This window comes from Pseudophryne corroboree, chromosome 8, assembly GCF_028390025.1.
Source record: "Pseudophryne corroboree isolate aPseCor3 chromosome 8, aPseCor3.hap2, whole genome shotgun sequence".
Lineage (NCBI taxonomy): Eukaryota > Metazoa > Chordata > Amphibia > Anura > Myobatrachidae > Pseudophryne > Pseudophryne corroboree.
In genome coordinates this window covers 54,275,632-54,297,952 of record NC_086451.1, presented here as the reverse complement: position 1 = coordinate 54,297,952, position 22,321 = coordinate 54,275,632, and the positions used below count along the sequence as shown (strand labels likewise).

The window sequence follows — 22,321 nt, the reverse complement described above, 5'->3', positions numbered from 1 at the left end:
AGGAGGGCAGCGTTGCTGATACCTGTCAATCACAGCTCCCATCAGTCTCTCAACGCCGGGCGAGGGTGCCGGCTGAGTGGAGCTGTAACAGTGTCAGCGGTGACCGTGTTCGTGCACATTCACTGAAAAAAAGCACAGCCCCGAAGGCCAGGCAGCGCAGCCCACGAGGCCAGGCAGCGCAGCCCACGAGGCCAGGCAGCGCCAGGCAGCCCACGTGGCCAGGCAGCGCAGCGCAGCCCACGAGGCCAGGCAGCGCAGCGCAGCCCACGAGGCCAGGCAGCGCAGCGCAGCCAACGAGGCCAGGCAGCGCAGCGCAGCCCACGAGGCCAGGCAGAGCAGCCCACGAGGCCAGGCAGAGCAGCCCACGAGGCCAGGCAGCGCAGAGCAGCCCACGAGGCCAGGCAGCGCAGAGCAGCCCACGAGGCCAGGCAGCGCAGAGCAGCCCACGAGGCCAGGCAGCGCAGAGCAGCCCACGAGGCCAGGCAGCGCAGCACAGAGCAGCCCACGAGGCCAGGCAGCGCAGCCCACGAGTCCAGGCAGCGCAGAGCAGCCCACGAGGCCAGGCAGCGCAGCCCACGAGTCCAGGCAGCGCAGAGCAGCCCACGAGGCCAGGCAGCGCAGCACAGAGCAGCCCACGAGGCCAGGCAGCGCAGCACAGAGCAGCCCACGAGGCCAGGCAGCGCAGAGCAGCCCACGAGGCCAGGCAGCGCAGCCCACGAGTCCAGGCAGCGCAGAGCAGCCCACGAGGCCAGGCAGCGCAGCCCACGAGTCCAGGCAGCGCAGAGCAGCCCACGAGGCCAGGCAGCGCAGCACAGAGCAGCCCACGAGGCCAGGCAGCGCAGCACAGAGCAGCCCACGAGGCCAGGCAGCGCAGCACAGCGCAGCCCACGAGGCCAGGCAGCGCAGCGCAGTCCACGAGGCCAGGCAGCGCAGCGCAGCCCACGAGGCCAGGCAGCGCAGCGCAGCCCACGAGGCCAGGCAGCGCAGCGCAGCCCACGAGGCCAGGCAGCGCAGCGCAGCCCACGAGGCCAGGCAGCGCAGCGCAGCCAACGAGGCCAGGCAGCGCAGCGCAGCCAACGAGGCCAGGCAGAGCAGCCCACGAGGCCAGGCAGCGCAGAGCAGCCCTCGAGGCCAGGCAGCGCAGCACAGAGCAGCCCTCGAGGCCAGGCAGCGCAGCCCTGGAGGCCAGGCAGCGCAGCGCAGCCCACGAGGCCAGGCAGCGCAGAGCAGCCCACGAGGCCAGGCAGCGCAGAGCAGCCCACGAGGCCAGGCAGCGCAGAGCAGCCCACGAGGCCAGGCAGCGCAGAGCAGCCCACGAGGCCAGGCAGCGCAGAGCAGCCCACGAGGCCAGGCAGCGCAGAGCAGCCCTCGAGGCCAGGCAGCGCAGAGCAGCCCTCGAGGCCAGGCAGCGCAGAGCAGCCCTCGAGGCCAGGCAGCTCAGCGCAGCCCTCGAGGCCAGGCAGCGCAGCCCACGAGACCAGGCAGCGCAGCGCAGCCCACGAGACCAGGCAGCGCAGCGCAGCCCACGAGACCAGGCAGCGCAGCGCAGCCCACGAGACCAGGCAGCGCAGCGCAGCCCACGAGACCAGGCAGCGCAGCGCAGCCCACGAGACCAGGCAGCGCAGCGCAGCCCACGAGACCAGGCAGCGCAGCGCAGCCCACGAGACCAGGCAGCTCAGCGCAGCCCACGAGACCAGGCAGCTCAGCGCAGCCCACGAGACCAGGCAGCTCAGCGCAGCCCGCGAGACCAGGCAGCTCAGCGCAGCCCGCGAGACCAGGCAGCTCAGCGCAGCCCGCGAGACCAGGCAGCTCAGCGCAGCCCGCGAGACCAGGCAGCTCAGCGCAGCCCGCGAGACCAGGCAGCTCAGCGCAGCCCGCGAGACCAGGCAGCTCAGCGCAGCCCACGAGACCAGGCAGCTCAGCGCAGCCCACGAGACCAGGCAGCTCAGCGCAGCCCACGAGACCAGGCAGCTCAGCGCAGCCCACGAGACCAGGCAGCTCAGCGCAGCCCACGAGACCAGACAGCTCAGCGCAGCCCACGAGACCAGGCAGCTCAGCGCAGCCCACGAGACCAGGCAGCACAGCGCAGCCCACGAGACCAGGCAGCGCAGGCCACGAGACCAGGCAGCGCAGCCCAGTAAGCACTGCCCAGTCCAGGAGACCATGCAGCAGATGTGTAAAGCAGAGGTGTGCCATTTGCTTCACTTTACACAATCATATAAGGGACAGTAACTAGTACCTATTACATTTAAATATCACAAATCCTTAATGAAACTGGGTAAAATACTGATCTAATGAATTGTATCTAGTACATCTCATGGATGATTTGCCCACTTATTCTGAAGAAATCACATATTAGATGTCAGTCAGTTAGGGCTAGATTTACTATGAAAAGCAGCACTAATATGAATCCTGCAATCTACACTTAATATCAGTGATGCTTGAAACCCGCCGAGAAGCTGCAGTGAACAAAGGGCGCCGCTTCGTACATCTAGCCCTTAATGTTACTATGATAATATAGTCCTGCTCTTTTTATTAGCCATTAAACAGGTCTGTACTCTTCTGATATGTTTTATGAATTGCATCTAGAGAAAGGGCATGGTATCAGTTCCCACATGCCAGCGCACAAACATACCACATCACCGGTCACGCTGTATATAGCTATAATTAGAGCACACCTTAATACTGCTCACCTTGCGCATCAGCTGCCGCCAAACTGCTTCCACCTTGCATGGCACTGGAGCCATTATTTTGTCCAGCAAATGTTTCAGGGGTTGGTGATCTGTTGGAGGCTGAAAGCACTGTACTCCGACACTGCATGGCGGCTATCGGTGATGTAGTGCCTGGAACTTCCCCACTGCTGTGTTGCTGTGAGGCAGTAGCACGAGAAAACTCAGGGACACTTTCATCACTCTCCACAGGTATATTGGGAGTCCTCTGAAATGTCCTTAGACTTCCACTGGAAGATATACTGGAAAAAACGCCCAACTTGTCTTCATATCGGGAGACATAGGGGCTGTAAGGTCGCACGCTGCCTAATGCCGGAGGGCTATCAACCAGGAAGCCATCTGGGGTGAATTTGTCAGTATTTTCCTGAGGAGTAAGTATGGAGTCCTGCAAACTGGAGAGGAGATCCAAAACCAGAGGAAAGGAGTCATTCATGGCAGAAGCAGGCCATTGTACATTAAGGTGGTGTCCCATCCCTGGAGAAGGCAGGAGCTCCTGCAACCTCTTAAGGTCATTAAACACCTAAAAATCCAAAGTAAAAACAAAACAAGGACGTCACCAGGTTTTATAGTCTTAAAATTTTAAGGGGGGACTTTGGAGTATGGGAATAAGTATAGACGTCTATATCTCTACAGTGCACGATATAGAAACTCTGGAAACATTCTAAATGCAGATCATACTTTATAATATATATATATATATATATATATATATATATATACACACACATATATATATATATATATATATATATATACACACACACACACACACAGTATATATATATATATATATATATAATTTTTTTTTTTGTAAGAAAAGCAATGTTAAATTGCACTGCAACTTTGCAATATATTGTATAACAGTATGTTCCCTAGGCTCACTGGAGAGGCAGAGCGAGGGGGCGGGAGAGAGGCAGAGCGAGAAGGCGGGAGAGAGGCAGAGCGAGGGGGCGGGAGAGAGGGGCCGGGAGAGAGGCAGGGCGAGGGGCCAGGAGAGAGGCAGGGCGAGGGGGCGGGAGAGAGGCAGGGCGAGGGGGCGGGAGAGAGGCAGCGCGAGGGGGGGCGAGAGAGAGGCAGAGCGAGGGGGCGGGAGAGAGGCAGGGCGAGGGGACGGGAGAGAGGCAGGGCGAGGGGGCGGGAGAGAGGCAGGGCGAGGGGGCGGGAGAGAGGCAGGGCGAGGGGACGGGAGAGTAAATGACAAAGATTCAATAGAACACATTACCTCCACCATACTGGGACGTTTCTTCTGCCGTCCCAAGCACCGACATGCCAGCAAACAAAGCTCTTGAGCGACATCTACAGGAATGTGTCCTATCCGAGAGTCTAAGTGATATCGGCAAATGCGAGATGCAGCCCTAGACATTTTGTTTTCTGCGACTTTAGTGGCTCCTTGCACAGAACTGGACACGGCCTCCTCATCACTTTCCTCTTCATGAACAATGTCTTTCTGTAAATGAGAAGCAGGGAGATCAGATCCGCACATATTTGCAGGAAACCGCTTCCAACCTGATATAATACTGCAAGCAGAATACACCAGCAATAGCAGAACCGACTCCTCTATCCAAATTCTATCCGCACCTTCCCCTAAACACTAATACAATAAAATGCATTATTGGTGATTACTAAAAGCCTACTTCAAACACAGGGGCAGATGTAGTAACCTGGAGAAGGGATAAAGCCGTGATAAGTGCAAGGTGATAACGCACCAGCCAATCATTACGGATTTGAAAAAAGACAGTTAGCAGCTGATTGGCTGGTGCGTTATCACTGTTCACTTATCACTTCTTCATCCCTTCTCCAGGCTTAATACATCCGCCCCAAAGGGTGCTCTCACGTTTTGTATATCTTCATCCCAAACTCCTGACAACTAAATCCCTATTTCTTTGGACTTGATAGGAAATTCTATGATCTTATGTTTTATGATGACTTTTAGAATGATTAGTAACACAAGCCTATTTAATGTGATCTCTGTGGCTAAAACCGGCCACTCTTATGAGCGACTACTGCAATTCTGCTGTTGGATCTGACCTACTTCCCAGATTCCCCTCTATAGTCAGACCATCCTGTGGTCAGCAGCTAACAGCCTCCTCCTACAGTCCCCAGTAACTCACAGTGGTTCTAGCTTCCCGTCCTTCATGTGTCACTTACAATGTTCTTCTGCTCACATTTAATGCAAACCGTCCTCCTTACTGCAACTCATGTATTAGATCTTCACGTATCCCAAAGCACCATCTACGCTGCTCAACTTCCCTTCCTGTCTGCCCCACCTTCCTACACTGGCTTAGCGTGTGCTCCAAATATGTCTGTCATACAGCTGCAAGGATCATATTGAGGTTTATTTACTAAGGTGCCAGTTTTAAAAACTGAACATTTTCTGCAATGGGATTTAAAGCAGCCATTTTTATACATTTTTGTTTTTAGACAACCTGTCGTATTGAGTTGTATTATATTATTAACAAAAAGAAAAAACAGAGGCAAATCAGTACCTTAATAAACTATGGCCACCATGGACGGTGTAATGGCTAGCATTACTGTCTCACTGCACTGAGGTCATGGGTTCAATTCCCACCACGGCCCTGTGTGGAGTTTGAATACGCTCTCCGTGCTTGAGTGGGTTTCCTCCGGGTACTCCGGTTTCCTCCCACACTCCAAAAATATACAGGTGAGTTAATTGCCTCCTGACATAAATTAAAATTACTGTGTATATGTAGATGGGCCAAATGGTTCTGATCTGCTGTCAAATTCTGTTACCCAGATAACGCCTTGTGTTTACCCATATGAATAATAATCTGGAGAAGAAATATTCCAGCCCTCAGTCCCATCCCATGCATTAATGCATGACATGTTTTGTGGATTACCTCCCTGCAGTTCAAATGTGATGCAACAATTTGTATAGAGACTACAGTAGGATACTTCAGTCTGGGAGAAGATCCACATAACTTTTGGGAAGCCCTGACAACTTTAAGCAGACCTAAATCACTGGTGCCTGTAGAGCAGGAGCATTCCACTTGCGGCCCTTCAGCTGCAGTGGAACTACACATCCCAGCATGCCCTAACGGCAAAACTGTGGTAGGACATGCTGCGATGTTTAGTTTCACTGCAGCTGTAAGGTCACATGTTGAATACCCCCTGTTGTACTGATTTTATTGAATGATGGGGGCTATAACTGGACCAGATCACTTTCCCCCTTTGAGACGTAGCTTCTCCACTTGGTTGCTGAAGCGTCTATCAGCCTGTGTGCTCATAGACTGATAACAGTATCATGTCCTGCAGAGGAAGCAGACATGTCCTCACTGTATGGTAAACACTTGGGCGTAACCTGCAGCTGCAGAAACCCTGGCACTTGGGAGATGGAGGTTTCCCTGACACACTTGAGGTACAAGAGGGAGAGAAAAAAACATTTACTAGCTACTTTCCATACTACTTCTGAATGGTCGTGCTTTTATACCAATTATTTATATGGGGCTGTGCATTATAGACTAAAGGGGGGTACACACGCAGAGATCCGTGTTTAAAATCTAAGCAATCTGACTAGATTGCTTAGATTTTAAGCACGGATCTGCCGTGTATACCCCCCAGCGATAGCGATGCATGTGGCTATCGCCGGTGCTAGATTGAGCCTGGTCTCTGTGAAGTGAGCGGCCCCCAGCTCCCCCCCGAACATCGCGCTGTGCTGAGTGGTCTGTGTCAAGATCGCTCAGCACACATTTCCCGCGTCAGTACCCCCCTTTAGGGGTCTATTTACTAAGCCTTGGACGGAGATAAAGTGCCAGCCAATCAGCTCCTAACTCCCATGTCACAGGCTGGGCTTGAAAAATGACAGTTAGGAGCTGATTGGCTGGTACTTTATCTCCATCCACTTTATCTCCACCCAAGGCTTTGTAAATAGATGCAAAATCTTAGAAATTTTCACTGCAATATTTAAAAAAAAAATAAAAAAAAAATCATGTGAAAACACCCATTTTCACATTATGTTAGTAGGAAAAAATAAATAAATTGAGAAATAGGCCCCTAATTCCTGTAAAGGAGGACGTTCTGTGTCCTGCCCACCAGATTAGTCTCTGCTTTGTATAATGGCCACCAGCAATGGAAGCATCTAAACTAGAACGTGGACAGGTTTGTAACGCAGAATGGGGTTTCTGCACATACTGGCTATCTGAACGGTTTATGCATTACATATTATCCTGCAGAATAGGTTACTTTGTTCCTAGTCACCAGAATAGTCTTGATATCTGTATTCTGTAGGATCACTGGCACCAGGGAAGGGGGTGGAGCCAGGGCAACCAAGCCCCATCCCCACCTTCGTGAATTCCATGGAGGGACCATCTTTAAAGTAAGAAAGTATGGCATGTTTGATGGCCACTAGAATAGGTTATTAAAGCTGCCATAATGAGCGGTTTTGTTATCACCACAATACGCTCTGTCTTGCATATGAGCCACTAGGACAGGCTCTACTTTGTACACTAGCACCTAAACGGGCCCTGCTTTGCACATTAGCGACTAAAATTGGGCTCGGATTTTACTTACAGCGGGCATCCAATCTTTTTTTTTTTTTTTTTTTACCCTTTCCAGAATGTACAAATCCCAAATTCCCAACACCTGAAACTGGCTCCTAGATTTGACGAGGCCTAAGGCTGAGACTCTATTACTGCAACCCACCGAGCCACCAGAAGATTCTAGAATGAATCTAATTTGCAGCAGAGCCACAGCAAACAAAGTAAATGGGAATTCCACACTTTAATATCCCAATTCGCATTGCAAAATGTTGTCAACTTTTCTGCCAACAGAATAAGAAGCTTCTATTAACCCTTTCAGCGACATTAGGGAAGATCTGCTTTCGACATATGGTGTGTCGAAGTCAAAAATATTACATAAAAAGAACATACAAACTACACACATATAAGTCGCTATACTTGCAAATATGCGCAGCGAGCACAGCAATATATGGTAACACCCGCATTTACACGGACATGCCACAGAGATGGATTCAACACTTATTTCATACAGTACATAACTATAATAATATCAAGCGCCAGACATCATGATGATTTAAAATTATATATAATGAAGTAATGTCATGTATGTGTATTATTTGAACGAAACCAGATAGACCTGTCATATTTACTATTGAAGCAACCAGATTGATGTGTAGATTCATTTGATACTTGTTATTAAGTTATAGGACATTACATCAAATAGTTATGATTACATGTATGAAAGCTAAAAATCACTCTTATTAGGACAGTGGACAGGAAGCTCACGCCAGCCCCTTTGGATGTCTTCAAGGCTGAACCTGATTAGCACATACAAAGAAACTAGTGACTCATCATGAATGAGAGAGAGTCCCCTCCCCCAAACTAGATAACACACTGCTGACCACACAGGAGGGTAGTTCCTGTTTTGGTCTCAGAGGAAGATGGAGTCCCAGCATTACTTTACAGAGAGAGTGATATGGAAAGACGAATTTATATAACTTAAGGATAATGGTATTGTATGCTGGCATGTAACTGTAACTGTAGGCAACTATGTTTTAACTGCTTACTGTGCGAGTGTAACCATGTAACTATAGGTATACTGTACTTTGTAATATATTGAATCCATATCCTTTTAATAACAAATATATACATCAATGAGCTTTGGAACTCAGATAATGTGTGGGTGTATTGTTTTTCTCTTATGGGATGCAGTGTTTTGCTATGTATAGTGCACATTCATGGCACATGGTAATAAGATGTGCAGGCGTTTACAATATATATATATTAGAGCGGGCATTTGAAATATTTGTGAGAAAGCAATTTGGCATTCACAGATGAGGGCTCTTACGGGATATCAGGGTCTTAATGATGCACTGTACATTACAAACGCGGCTGTAATTGACCGGCTCCGATGGACGCATCGCGAAGCTGATGAAAATAACATCCATGTTAATGCATTGTTGTGTTATCAGTAAGCCAATGATATGAAATTTCAAGGGACAATGCGTTTCTCATAATATTTAAGATGCTAAAATTTATTTTTATTGTTGCAAAACAAGGTTCAAATAAGTCATATTGTTTGATTCAGATTGGATTGTTTATCTGTTAAGTACATTTAAAAGTTGCTGCATAGCCTTGATATAGTTTTTTTTTTTTTTAACTCAAGCCTAAAATAACTTCTGGTGCTTGTATGGTGTGTGATTTCTTTGTGACAAAAGAAGCCGCATGGTCTGTCCTCCATTTTGGACTAACCCCATGGCCTGTCCACCATTTTGTGTAATCCTCATGGATGTGGAAGGGGGAGGAGCAGTGGCCATCTTAGGAAGGTCATTTTCTAAATAGCTGATTTTCACTCTGCTCAGAACAAACAGCTTTACTTGGTCACATCAAACACCATTTATGAGTTACCAATGCATTTATTTAACCCATGCCATAGTCAAATACAAATAGTTTCAATTGGGCCTACTGAGAGTTAATAGTGAGATGAATACTTGATGTTAGAATTACACACAGATATAAACAAAGTTTTTTTTTCTTTTTCCTCCAGGATTTAGTTAAATCTGCTTGCTAGTTTAGGATAGCCATTGAAATGTTAATTAACCTGTCCCACTACCCACTTGAACAGGCATATGAACCTCTGTTGATATGCAAATTAGAGACTTTGAAGAAAATGCATTCATTCAGTACGTGTGTACTGTGTGGGGGTTCTATGAGAGTCAAGTGGTATGTATATATATATATATATATATATATATATATATATATATATAAAAATATATATTATATATAATATTATTATAATTATGTGTGTGTTTATATCAGTGTATGTTCTGCAGGATAGCTATCCAATCTGAATCATATCATTTAAATTATAGATTATTGCAGTCATTATAGATCTGTGTGAAACCGGATACATTTGTTGCTATATAGTTAAAACTAAAATAAATGTTTAAGGAAGTAAGTGTAAAGCACAAACGCAGTCTGGCCTGGTTGTAAAGGTTTATACAGAAAAAACTGTGTGTTGTGTTAAGTGAGCGATTATAGTTAGTATTGCTCACATTTATAGAAGTTGTGGGATTAGTTTTATTGCGGACGTACGGTTTTGTACACGTGTCTCGGACAAAGAACAGGACTGCGCACGCAGCGTAAGACACGCACGGTCGCGTGTTTACGCAAAGTGCGTAAGAGTACGGGCGCTAAGTACAAATTACACAATAGTGTCGTTTAGCTAAAAGGTGGGATAGTAGACATTTAATACAATAGCACATAACTATCAGATTTCAAAAGCAGGTTACTCTAAATTTAGTTTAAAAACTGTATTGCTTCTGGGGTAAAGATGCCTATCTGAATGAATTGAAATTTTCTGTACAGAAAAAAACCAAAGTGTATTTGTGTGAGTGAAAGCGGACAGAGTGGAACTGAACCCAGAAACTAAAGTGGTCTGAAGTGGTAACACCGGGTTAGTAGAGGCCCGGCGGCGTAGGGTTCGCTACCTTGCGTGATTAGAACTGATGTGGTCTGAAGTGGTCTTAGTGATCCCATACAACTAAGTGCTGAAGTGGTCTGGAGTGGTCTAGGCTAGATGGTCTACAGCAATCGTAGGGCATATAGATAACTAGTATCTATAGGCTGTGCTATTGCATCGCATGTCCGTGTGTTCTGCACAGCACGTGATACCATTGTGTCATATGCGCTGTGGGAGAGCATACGCAGACGTGATTGCAATGACAAAAGGGTTTTTTCTTTGACAAAGTCGGGAAATCTCCCTTGTGGTCTTCACTGGAAAGGGTGAAGGATAGTTATCTAATTTCTCTGTTTTTCACCCTACAAACAATTCCAGTTGAAAGATACCGAAAAGGAATTTTTCGCTGCCACTCTCAGGAAAATATTCCAAACAGAACTTCCACCGAAAGAAATTACGGTGTTGTAAGGTCTGATAGGAGCCCTAAGTTGGGTACATTGCCTTCGCTATCAACAGTGTATCGTAGTACTGGCCAACGTGGGCGGAGAGCGAGTGGAAGGCGCTCGGAGATACTTCCACCGTCTACTTACATTGAGTATTTTGGTGTTTGTGGGAATTTTTTTTGTTATTAAAAGAGACCCACAAATATGGGAGCCAGTTTGCTCAAGTGAGAGACGTTTGTGCAGGGTTCAGGCAGAAGAGTTAGGACCGAGAAGGTCATGTGTGAAAAATCTGAAATGGTCTAAGTGATGGTTCACACACAGAAGTTTTATGCAATGAATGGTTACGTATGACTGACAAAGATAGGGAACCATTCCCTAAGGTGAGCAGCTTTGAACCAGAGGTATTGCAGAACTTAAGCAGTGAAATATGTCTTCTTAAATCCCCAAAACAAAGGGTCAGACATACAAATTGTTTAAACCTGTGGCAGCAAGAGGGGTTGGTGAGTTTGATCCTAAGGTATTGCAGGTGGTATGTTTAACCAAAGTCATATAAGACAAGAATGGAAATATAAGAACTGTTTGAACTTGTAGCAACAATAAACAAGTAGGAAGAAAAAAAAAAAAGAGAATGCAAGTACACCGCCATATGTAGATGTGGAAGCAGTTACGGCCAGCATACAAACTATAGAAAATAATAAAAATATGACTGTAACCTATATATGTACTAATGAATGTTGAAGTTTTATTTAGGAGGAGAAGGTGACCTGATCGTTTTCACCATTTCTCATGCACCCAGAGGAGTATCCAACCGGTAAAAGAAGAGCAGTAGCCTGTGGGGGAAGTGGCTGAGACCAGTGGAACAGGTAAGTATGGTACATATATAGTACATATATAGTAAAACCCAAAAATAAAACAAAAAAAAATATCAAGAAAGTAACGTCAGAAATGGAGAAAAACCTGTCCGCACATTAGTATTTGCCAGTAGGAAAGCTGACAGAGACAAGGTAACCCCAGGGTATTTCTTTCAGTTACCATATAAGAAGTATTCATTCCTAGTAATGCCCCTAGTAAAGATGAGCTCGGAAATGTTTGTTGGACCATGTACAGACCCTTAATACGGGATGAGAAGGATTGAATGAAATACTTCGCATGACCTAGAAGCTTGTTAAACTTTTTTTTTTTTTTTTGTCTCTTGCAGTAATAGAAAACTCTCTATCTGGATAAGACCACTGGTAAACACTAATTCGGCAAATGGGAGGTGGCTGTCTCTGTTGATAAAGCTAAATATTTATCGTATATAAAACACTTTAAGAGGTCTAAGAACACTGTACGCTATCTACGTAAGAAGTACCGTAAGGGTACGCAAGTTGCGTAACGATCGCTCAACCGTAGTCGAGACGCTCAAGCGTCACGTTCGCTTACGGCCCAGAGATCACAGGCAGGCACGCTATTGGCTGCCGACTAACGTAATGATTCGCTATAGCGTAGCGGACGCTCGGGACCACGAGGAGATCACCAGCGGTGCAGACGCTTATAACGTTAAACCTTTATATCTATACCTTTAACAACGAAATATACAGTAAACCTTAGGGTGGTGACAGAGTGTAAGTGCAACCTGGTGTAACCTGATTAACTACAAAGCTGCTTGAGCGTCACCGACGCTCAGGGAATACTTAACACTATAAGAAATACACAGATACCTGGGCTTAGGGTCCAAAACCTATTATATGTATTATGACTATTATACTTGCAAAAAGAATCACAGTACAAAGCATACACTACAATATAACATAGACTAACTAACCAGATAACTACACAGGAAATACAATACAATATAATTTAAGGGAAAAATACGGGAGAAATAGAAGAGAGAGAGAGAGAGAGAGAGAGAAATGGCTCACAATAACATCAAGACAATATGATTGCGGAGAAACACTTAAGCACAAGGGGAAACGATCGCATGCGCCTCGATATCCAGCTCCCGATTTTCAGCAATGAGAACCGTTGAAGAGAGTGAACTGGATACGGTCGGCCTGCCTATTTATGCCCCACACACAATGCAATTCAATGGTCCCTACAATCTTATTGTTCATTGGACACAGGAATTCGGCTTCGCATTATAACAAAAGGTCATAGGTTGATTCATACAGGTGGGTTGTGACTGTTTCCAACTGCTCAGGTGGGTGGGATACTGGGTTTCCCGCCGCATGACTAAGTAAGAACAAATAATAGTAAATGGACATAAACTTCTTATGTCCATAACTATTCGCACGAGCGATTAATCCGCTCCAAACCAACACCGGAATATTGCTATTTAAATACTCTTCCGATGGGTACCAAACACTACTGTATGACCCCTGTTAGACCCTTCGTACAATATAAAGAGGGATCTCTCTGTTCAGGAACATGCTATGTTAACTAAACTTTCAGAATCTATCAAAGGGACCATGATCTACAAAATACATTATTAGTGAAAATATGTAACGAATGAGTCGCACGCTACGATTACATAAACTCTACCGTAAATACGCATACCGTGCGCCTGCGGGTGCCCGCGACTGTGAGTATGTGCACGTACGGGAGAGCGTACGCATGCGCAGCGCGGTCCAGTATGAGGTGCAAATATGGCAGTGTGTGTAGAGATATTTTTCTGACTTTGACACTGTGCAAATGGACGGGCTCAATAAGGCATTGAGTGTCAGGGTGCAGACTTCTTTGCAAAATTGGAAAGGGGTCACAGTAGCTAATCTTAGACAGTGTGCTATTGAACATCAAAAGAATAGTGCTAGGCGCAGAGAACAACAGGTGGAGTGGTTGAGGACGGTAAGTATACTGGCACAAACAGTCCAAACCCCAGATCCCTAATGGTCAATAAAATGTTACACTTATAGGAAGGAAGGGCATTTTGCCAGAGATTGTAGGAGTAGTAGGACACATTATAGATCCCCTAGACAGAAAACACAAGCCACATTATTAAACACATAGACGGGACCAAGGGACATATAGTAAGGAATCATAAACCATATAGAAAACACAGATTTGGCTAATGGGAAGAACAAAATAAATGCAACATTACCCTTTGACAAAACTTGCTGGGGTTAAGGTGGGGCCTCTAAACTTTTGCTTCTTTTTCCTAGCAGAAATGGCCCCTGATTAACTTAATTTTGTTAGATATGATATACATATACTGTGCTCCCGCTCAGGAAGTACAACGTATGTTAGATACCCACGAAGACTAATGTCGCATTCTGCTGTTCTAGATGCATGTCCATCACAGGTAGAGAAAATTAACTCACAGATACCGGGTTCCCTATGAATTTAGGATGGACAGGACACTGGATTGATGGCTGGGATAGTCCCAGTAGAGATAAGACACACAGAATTTTTTTTTTAAGGGGTATAGACCAAGTAGAGAATCACTTCCCCGTAGTGCCCAATCCAGTTGTCAAATTTTTATAAAATCTTCTTCACCTCTACAAACTCATCTGTCACCAACCTCTATTCTGTTTCTCTACAGTTTCCTCTTCATCTTTTGCGTTCACACAGGGTGGTACAATACATGGACCCAAGTACAGTTCAAACACTACATGCCTAGGTCCTTCAGAGTTCTGCCCAAATTCAGTAAGGGAAAAGGGGAGAGGGGGGGGGGGGGGGGGGGGGAAACTGTTGCACAGGAATAGCCGTATCTATTCTCATATAAATATATGAATGAAAACCCCCAAGTCAAAATACTGTATCAATCGATCATAGAGGTGATGGGGGTGCTACCACAGATCAGGCAAGAGTACCAATAGCAAAGATGGGGAGAAGGGGGAAAGGATCTGTTTTCGGTGCACAGGGTAATAAATTGTTAAATAAAATATAACCTTTATTTCATATCTTAAAAAATAGTGAATGTATTAACATGTTCTATTTCATGTCTGAAGGTCTGACTACTGCGAAATATTTAAAAAAAAAATATAAAGTCACTGTGATAACATGACAAAACTGTGAGTAAAGAAAAAGAATACAATAAACATATATTTAAAAACTGCTGAGCGTCTCTTTCGTATCTGTTCTCTATAATGAATGTCTTTGTGCAAATCCCTTATAGTGTATATCTACTTCAGAAAGTATTGTAGGTATTCATAAAGTGTAGTATCATTTTACTTTTGTAGGGATTATAATATATTGTCTGAATAGAAAATTGGATACAATTGTATTCCTTGTTAACATAGGTTTGTAACAAGGTATTACTTTAATGCTCTTGTAGAGAGCTTAGGCTCATTGCCCAGAAATAATGTTACATGTAATTCTATAACATTGAGTTTGTCTGTGTTTTGCCACTGGATGTCATATCTCTCAGATCAAATCCACTAAATAGGAGGTCATCTTAGTATATACATTCTCTTGATCCGATTATATTTGTAATATAGATAGGACTAGTATGCTAGATATTTTTATGTAAAGGAATCTGTTGTAACACACAAAGAGATAGAAGGGGATATAATAAAGGATGATCTATATTATCTCTCACATATAGTGTCAGATTAAAGATGTTCTTCACATATAGGTTACGTCAGCCTGTCACCTCTCATACAGTATATAATGTCAGGTGTCAGTCACATATATTTCCACAATGAATGTTGATGGATCATCTCTCACTTATAGCGTCAGATGTGAAATTCCTCTACGAGTGTGTCTTGGAAATAATATGTACGTTAGCATCACCAATGGATCTCTCATTTAATAATGTCAGATCCTTATTGTGACTCAGAAACATGCATGACCACCTATACATTATGATTCATTTTCCCAAAATCTCTCTGTTTTCCGTATTAGACCTTATTGGAGCATAACTGGAATTAATTCACTGTACGGTCTCCCTTTCACTCACAGGGAGTCTTCCTTCAGTGATAGGTGAAATCCTAAATGAGTATATTATGCAGCTAGCTTGCGTCCTATCTATAAAAGGAGTAAGATCTAATATGACCTCCTTGTTGTATTAGTTCATCTATATAGCCAGTGTATAATAGATATTAGACACGGTCTATTGCCAAAATGTCTAAGTATACTTTGATAACAGTGCTTATGTAGATAATGTAAACACTTGCGTGCACGCACTGTACAGCATAGAGACACTTCATGTATCCAATGATTGTATAGCCAGGTGGGAGTATATATTCGTCTGGGCAGTGAGATCAGGGTGTTTGGAGTGGGCTATCCTTGCATGTAAATATGATTCTATGGCAGGTAACCTGAATTAGATAGTAGGATGATCGTGATAGTCCCTGTATTCTAGGGTTTCTTTAAATCACTGCACTAATACATGTTGTTGTGCTACTTCTTTAAATCACTGCACTAATATATGATAATAGTGCTTGTAAAGATAATATAGACACTCGCGTACACGCACTGTACAGCATAGAAACACCTCATGTATCAAATGATTGTGTAACCAGGCAGGAATATATATTCGTCTGGGCAATGAGATCAAGGTGTTTGGAGTGGGCTATCCCTGCATGTAAATATGATTTTGTAGCAGGTAACCTGGATTAGATAGTAGGATGATCACGAAAGTCCCTATTTTCTATGGTTTCTTAAATCACTACACTAATACACATTGCTGCGCTACTTTTTTAAAATACTGCACTAATACATATTGCTGCGCTACTATACAATCTTCATCAAAATGATAAGTAGTTCAGGTATGATATGCACATTTCAATAAGACATGAGAGACAGGTACGTAGGACGCTCAGGCCCTACGTACGTTTCGCATTTTCTTCGTCAGGGTAACCCTGACGAAGCAAAAGCGAAACGTACGTAGGGCCTGAGCGTCCTACGTACCTGTCTCTCATGTCTTATTGAAATGTGCATATCATACCTGAACTACTTATCATTTTGATGAAGATTGTATAGTAGCGCAGCAATATGTATTAGTGCAGTATTTTAAAAAAGTAGCGCAGCAATGTGTATTAGTGTAGTGATTTAAGAAACCATAGAAAAAAGGGACTTTCGTGATCATCCTACTATCTAATCCAGGTTACCTGCTACAAAATCATATTTACATGCAGGGATAGCCCACTCCAAACACCTTGATCTCATTGCCCAGACGAATATATATTCCTGCCTGGTTACACAATCATTTGATACATGAGGTGTTTCTATGCTGTACAGTGTGTGTACGCGAGTGTCTAAATTATCTTTACAAGCACTATTATCATATATTAGTGCAGTGATTTAAAGAAGTAGCACAACAACATGTATTAGTGCAGTGATTTAAAGAAACCCTAGAATACAGGGACTATCGCGATCATCCTATTATCTAATTCAGGTTACCTGCCATAGAATCATATTTACATGCAAGGATAGCCCACTCCAAACACCCTGATCTCACTGCCCAGACGAATATATACTCCCGCCTGGCTATACAATCATTGGATACATGAAGTGTCTCTTTGCTGTACAGTGCGTGCACGCAAGTGTTTACATTATCTTCATAAGCACTATCAAAATATACTTAGACATTTTGGCAATAGACCGTGTCTAATATCTATTATACACTGGCTATATAGATGAACTAATACAACAAGGAGGTCATATTAGATCTTACTCCTTTTATAGATAGGACGCAAGCTAGCTGCATAATATACTCATTTAGGATTTCACCTATCACTGAAGGAAGACTCCCTGTGAGTGAAAGGGAGACCGTACAGTGAATTAATTCCAGTTATGCTCCAATAAGGTCTAACACGGAAAACAGAGAGATTTTGGGAAAATGAATCATAATGTATAGGTGGTCATGCATGTTTCTGAGTCACAATAAGGATCTGACATTATTAAATGAGAGATCCATTGGTGATGCTAACGTACATATTATTTCCAAGACACACTCGTAGAGGAATTTCACATCTGACGCTATAAGTGAGAGATGATCCATCAACATTCATTGTGGAAATATATGTGACTGACACCTGACATTATATATGAGAGGTGACAGGCTGACGTAACCTATATGTGAAGAACATCTTTAATCTGACACTATATGTGAGAGATAATATAGATCATCCTTTATTATATCCCCTTCTATCTCTTTGTGTGTTACAACAGATTCCTTTACATAAAAATATCTAGCATACTAGTCCTATCTATATTACAAATATAATCGGATCAAGAGAATGTATATACTAAGATGACCTCCTATTTAGTGGATTTAATCTGAGAGATATGACATCCAGTGGCAAAACACAGACAAACTCAATGTTATAGAATTACATGTAACATTATTTCTGGGCAATGAGCCTAAGCTCTCTACAAGAGCATTAAAGTGATACCTTGTTACAAACCTATGTTCACAAGGAATACAATTGTATCCAATTTTCTATTCAGACAATATATTATAATCCCTACAAAAGTAAAATGATACTACACTTTATGAATACCTACAATACTTTCTGAAGTAGATATACACTATAAGGGATTTGCACAAAGACATTAATTATAGAGAACAGATACGAAAGAGACGCTCAGCAGTTTTTAAATATATGTTTATTGTATTCTTTTTCTTTACTCACAGTTTTGTCATGTTATCACAGTGACTTTATGTTTTTTTAAAAATATTTCGCAGTAGTCAGACCTTCAGACATGAAAAAGAACATGTTAATACATTCACTATTTTTTAAGATATGTAATAAAGGTTATATTTTATTTAACAATTTATTACCCTGTGCACCGAAAACAGATCCTTTCCCCCTTCTCCCCGAGTTCTGCCCAAACCCAATATATCTCAACAGCACGATGACACCAGTATTACTGCAGTGTGCCTGGTCATGCACAAAGGGTGGAGAATGGGAATACTGGTGAAGGGAAATTTTGTATAGACACTGATATTGCCTGTTGGTGAATGGCAAACCTGACATTTTCTTTTTCATTTTCTTCTTCTTTCTCTCCTCTAGAGATATTTTTTTTTTTTTGAATTATGCTCATGGTACTCTACACTGCAAACACACGATAGTTAAATTAAGATACAAAAAAAATGATGTTCCCTACAGGACTGTGGGCAGGTGGACACGGTAAGTCAATAGCCCCCAGAGCATACCTTCCAAGTCTAGCTGTGGTGGCACACAGTCTGACTCATCTAGGCAAAGAGGGTAGGTGCAGGCTGATGAGAGTCTACTGGTGTGCGCCAGGATTCTATTCTCATACAGGTAAGAGAGAAATGACCTGTCTTGCTTGCTTGAGGAAGAATATTGGTAAAGCAATACCAACAGAGCCATCCCATATCCCTCTTGCAGACGGATCTTTTCAGGAAATACAAATCGACTTCGTACAGTTAACATCCTTTAGGAATTATTGTTATGTATTGGTGTGCACTGATGTTTTCTCAAACTGGGTAGAGGCATTTCCTGCCGCCACGGATGCTGCTGTGGTTACCGCAAAGAAAAAAATTGCGCAGAAATTTGTGTGTAGATAATGGAAGTAGGAGCAAAGCTTGAAATTGTACTATTGTGATCATAGATACTGCCACTAGTATTATGTAGCTTTGGAACCACTCCCAGATCTTCACTCAACGAATCACCCTCTTCGAAATTTGTTTTTGTTTTGGTATTTGTGTCTTTATGGTTGTTTTTGGAAGACAACCTCATGTCATGATTGATCCGCACAATGAACAGAAATACACCAATGAGGTGACAGTACAGAACCTTATTGAGATGAGCCAGCATTTGAGAACTTGACAAAAGAACTTGAAACTGTTGATTGCTGGTATGCCAAATACTAACTGTCTTGATTGTGATCCAAGAGACTGTGTGATTGTTCTTACGCTCAGGATGCCGAATAGACAGGTGGGAAGGACCATACCAAGTTTTGTTGACAACACTAAAGGTCGCCGAAAGAGAGACTTGGGTCCACTCGTCCCACTGCAAGAAGGTCGCTGACCCGGAGAGAACTCGTGACAAAGTAGTTTATTGCTCACATTCATCGAGTTTGTGTAGTTTGGTAACTGTGTGTTCGAAGTGAACTGTGTGTTCCAAGTGAACGGTGTGTTCAAAGAGCAAGGCAAAGAGAACCTCGTATCACTAGAGACTCTGTTCCGTGAAGACTGAGAGGCGGCACTGTTGAACACTACCTAAGCGTACTAAAGGATTGCAGAAAGACCAGTCATTGTAATTGATTTGTTATGAACAAGAGTTGTTTTGTTCTATTTCTCTTTTCTCTCTTTCCCGCTGACAAACATTTTCTTTCAGGATATTCTATTTTTGCAAGGTTTTTTTTATGAGGAGTCGAGTGTGGGACTGGAACTGGTTCTGGAGGAAGGAGTGACATCCTTATAGGATCCCAGGATTAGCCGATCAGTTTGTTAAAGTCGGAGAAAAATCAAAGTTCTAGTAGTTATGGAGTTCAGAGGTAATCAGGAACAATCAGACAATGGCTATTCACACATTGCAGATAAAGAGCTCATTAATATATGTGGAAGAAAGGTTTATGAGTGGCTCTCCCCGAACTCCGAAGGTTTATGTTATTTAGGAAAGACACTACTTATAACCCTTGTTCAATGATTAAACAGACCTAGCATACGTTCCAGAAATGGAAACAATGTTCAGAAAATGATAGGAATATGTAGATCATGAAAATTTGATATGTCACTGTCACGATTTGTTTGCGTCTTCTTCATCTACCCAGCAGAACCTCAATTGAATCCAAACATCAGTGTACAAAGACGTAGGTACATGTATGTGTGAAATGTTCGTTGCAAATCAGACATTATAGGCCAAAGCACTGTCCCAGCATACTCTATAGGTTGAATGTTGTCCCACACCCAACCAGTGGTCCTGTGACCGCCGCGTGCATATAGAGCAGGGCTGGCCAAACCGGTCCTCGAGATCTACCAACACTTCACATTTTCCAGACCACCTAACTGGTGCACAGGTGTAGTCATTACTAATTAAGATGTGCTGCATTCATTCCAAACTGACAATTCTACAGATCTCCAGGAGGCCTGGAAAACATGAACTGTTGGTAGATCTCGAGGACCGGTTTGGCCAGCCCTGATATAGAGGATATCTCGTCCTCCTCCCTGTCTTCCCCAAATATAGTCAAGTGTCTGATTTGCGAAATGCATACATACTTGTGTCTAGGTCACCGATTATGGTATGAAATATTTTTTCTTATGTTAATAATTGATGGCAGTTATTGTTTGCTGCCAAAGGGTGGACTGTCGAAGTCAAAAATATTACATAAAAAGAATATACAAACTACACACATATAAGTCGCTATACCTGCAAATATGCGCAGCGAGCACAGCAATATATGGTAACACCCGCATTTACACGGACATGCCACAGAGATGGATTCGACACTTATTTCATCCAGTACATAACTATAATATCAAGCGCCAGACATCATGATGATTTAAAATTATATATAATGAAGTAATGTCATGTATGTGTATTATTTGAACGAAACCAGATAGACCTCTCATATTTACTATTGAAGCAACCAGATTGATGTGTAGATTAATTTGATACTTGTTATTAAGTTATAGGACATTGCAACAAATAGTTATGATTACATATATGAAAGCTAAAAATCACTCTAATTAGGACAGTGGACAGGTAGCTCAGGCCAGCCCCTTTGGATGTCTTCAAGGCTGAACCTGATTAGCACATACAAAGAAACTAGTGACTCATCATGAATGAAAGAGTCCCCTCCCCCAAACTAGATAACACACTGCTGACCACACAGGAGGGTAGTTCCTGTTTTGGTCTCAGAGGAAGATGGAGTCCCAGCATTACTTTACAGAGAGAGAGTGTGTGATATGGAAAGACGAATTTATATAACTTAAGGATAATGGTATTGTATGCTGGCATGTAACTGTATGTAACTGTATGTTTTAACTGCTTACTGTGTGAGTGTAACCATGTAACTATAGGTATACTGTACATTGTAATATATTGAATCCATATCCTTTTAATAACAAATATATACATCAATGAGCTTTGGAACTCAGATAATGTGTGTGTATTGTTTTTCTCTTATGGGATGCAGTGTTTTGCTATGTATAGTGCACATTCATGGCACATGGTAATAAGATGTGCATGCGTTTACAATATATATTAGAGCGGGCATTTTAAATATTTGTGAGAAAGCAATTTGGCATTCACAGGTGCCACCGCTGTAGATGCCAATTTTTAAGGCGCATTCTGGTTCCCCCACAGCGCTACTGGATCCCCCTCTTGGGCATGAATCTGTTAAATAGAAATATGGGGAACGTCATCCCTGTGTGTCATTAAGACAGATATCCCCTCCGCTACATCACTCATAGGGGTAGATTTACTAAAGCTTCTGAAAATGAAAAGTGGGGGTGATGCACATAGCAATCAATCAGATTAGGTTACGGAGGTTGCGGCTAATGTGGCAGTTTGCGGCGGTAAGAATGCCTCTATTCCTAATGGTGTCATTTTGCATGTCGGCATTTCACTTGTCGACATTTAGGATGCAGACATCTTGCAGTCGTCAATATGTTTGCTTTCAACAAGTACAAAGAGATACCAGATGATTCCGCACTGGGAAATGGATGACAATTATATATATCTCCTATATAATAGCCCAGATCTGTGACTCTGTGGATAACACTGGGCGTGGCTAGGAGCTCTCATTGGGTTAGCTGCAGGTCTATCACACCCAGCCAACAGCTGATTGGGCAAGAAACGCCCTCCCACACAGGTTACA

At 43.4% G+C, this 22,321-nt stretch overlaps 1 protein-coding gene across 4 annotated transcripts in view; it reads right to left on the bottom strand.

The window, feature by feature from the left end:
* Positions 1-22,321, bottom strand: part of IRAK1 (interleukin 1 receptor associated kinase 1) — a 195,004-nt gene that overhangs the window by 10,687 nt on the left and 161,996 nt on the right. For all 4 annotated transcript variants that reach the window (XM_063936388.1, XM_063936385.1, XM_063936387.1 and 1 more), the window contains 2 exons: positions 3,952-4,176; positions 2,694-3,249 (listed from right to left, as the gene is read on the bottom strand). In XM_063936388.1, the coding sequence (XP_063792458.1) occupies positions 2,694-3,249; positions 3,952-4,176 (781 nt within the window). The remainder of the gene's footprint in view (positions 1-2,693; positions 3,250-3,951; positions 4,177-22,321) is intronic.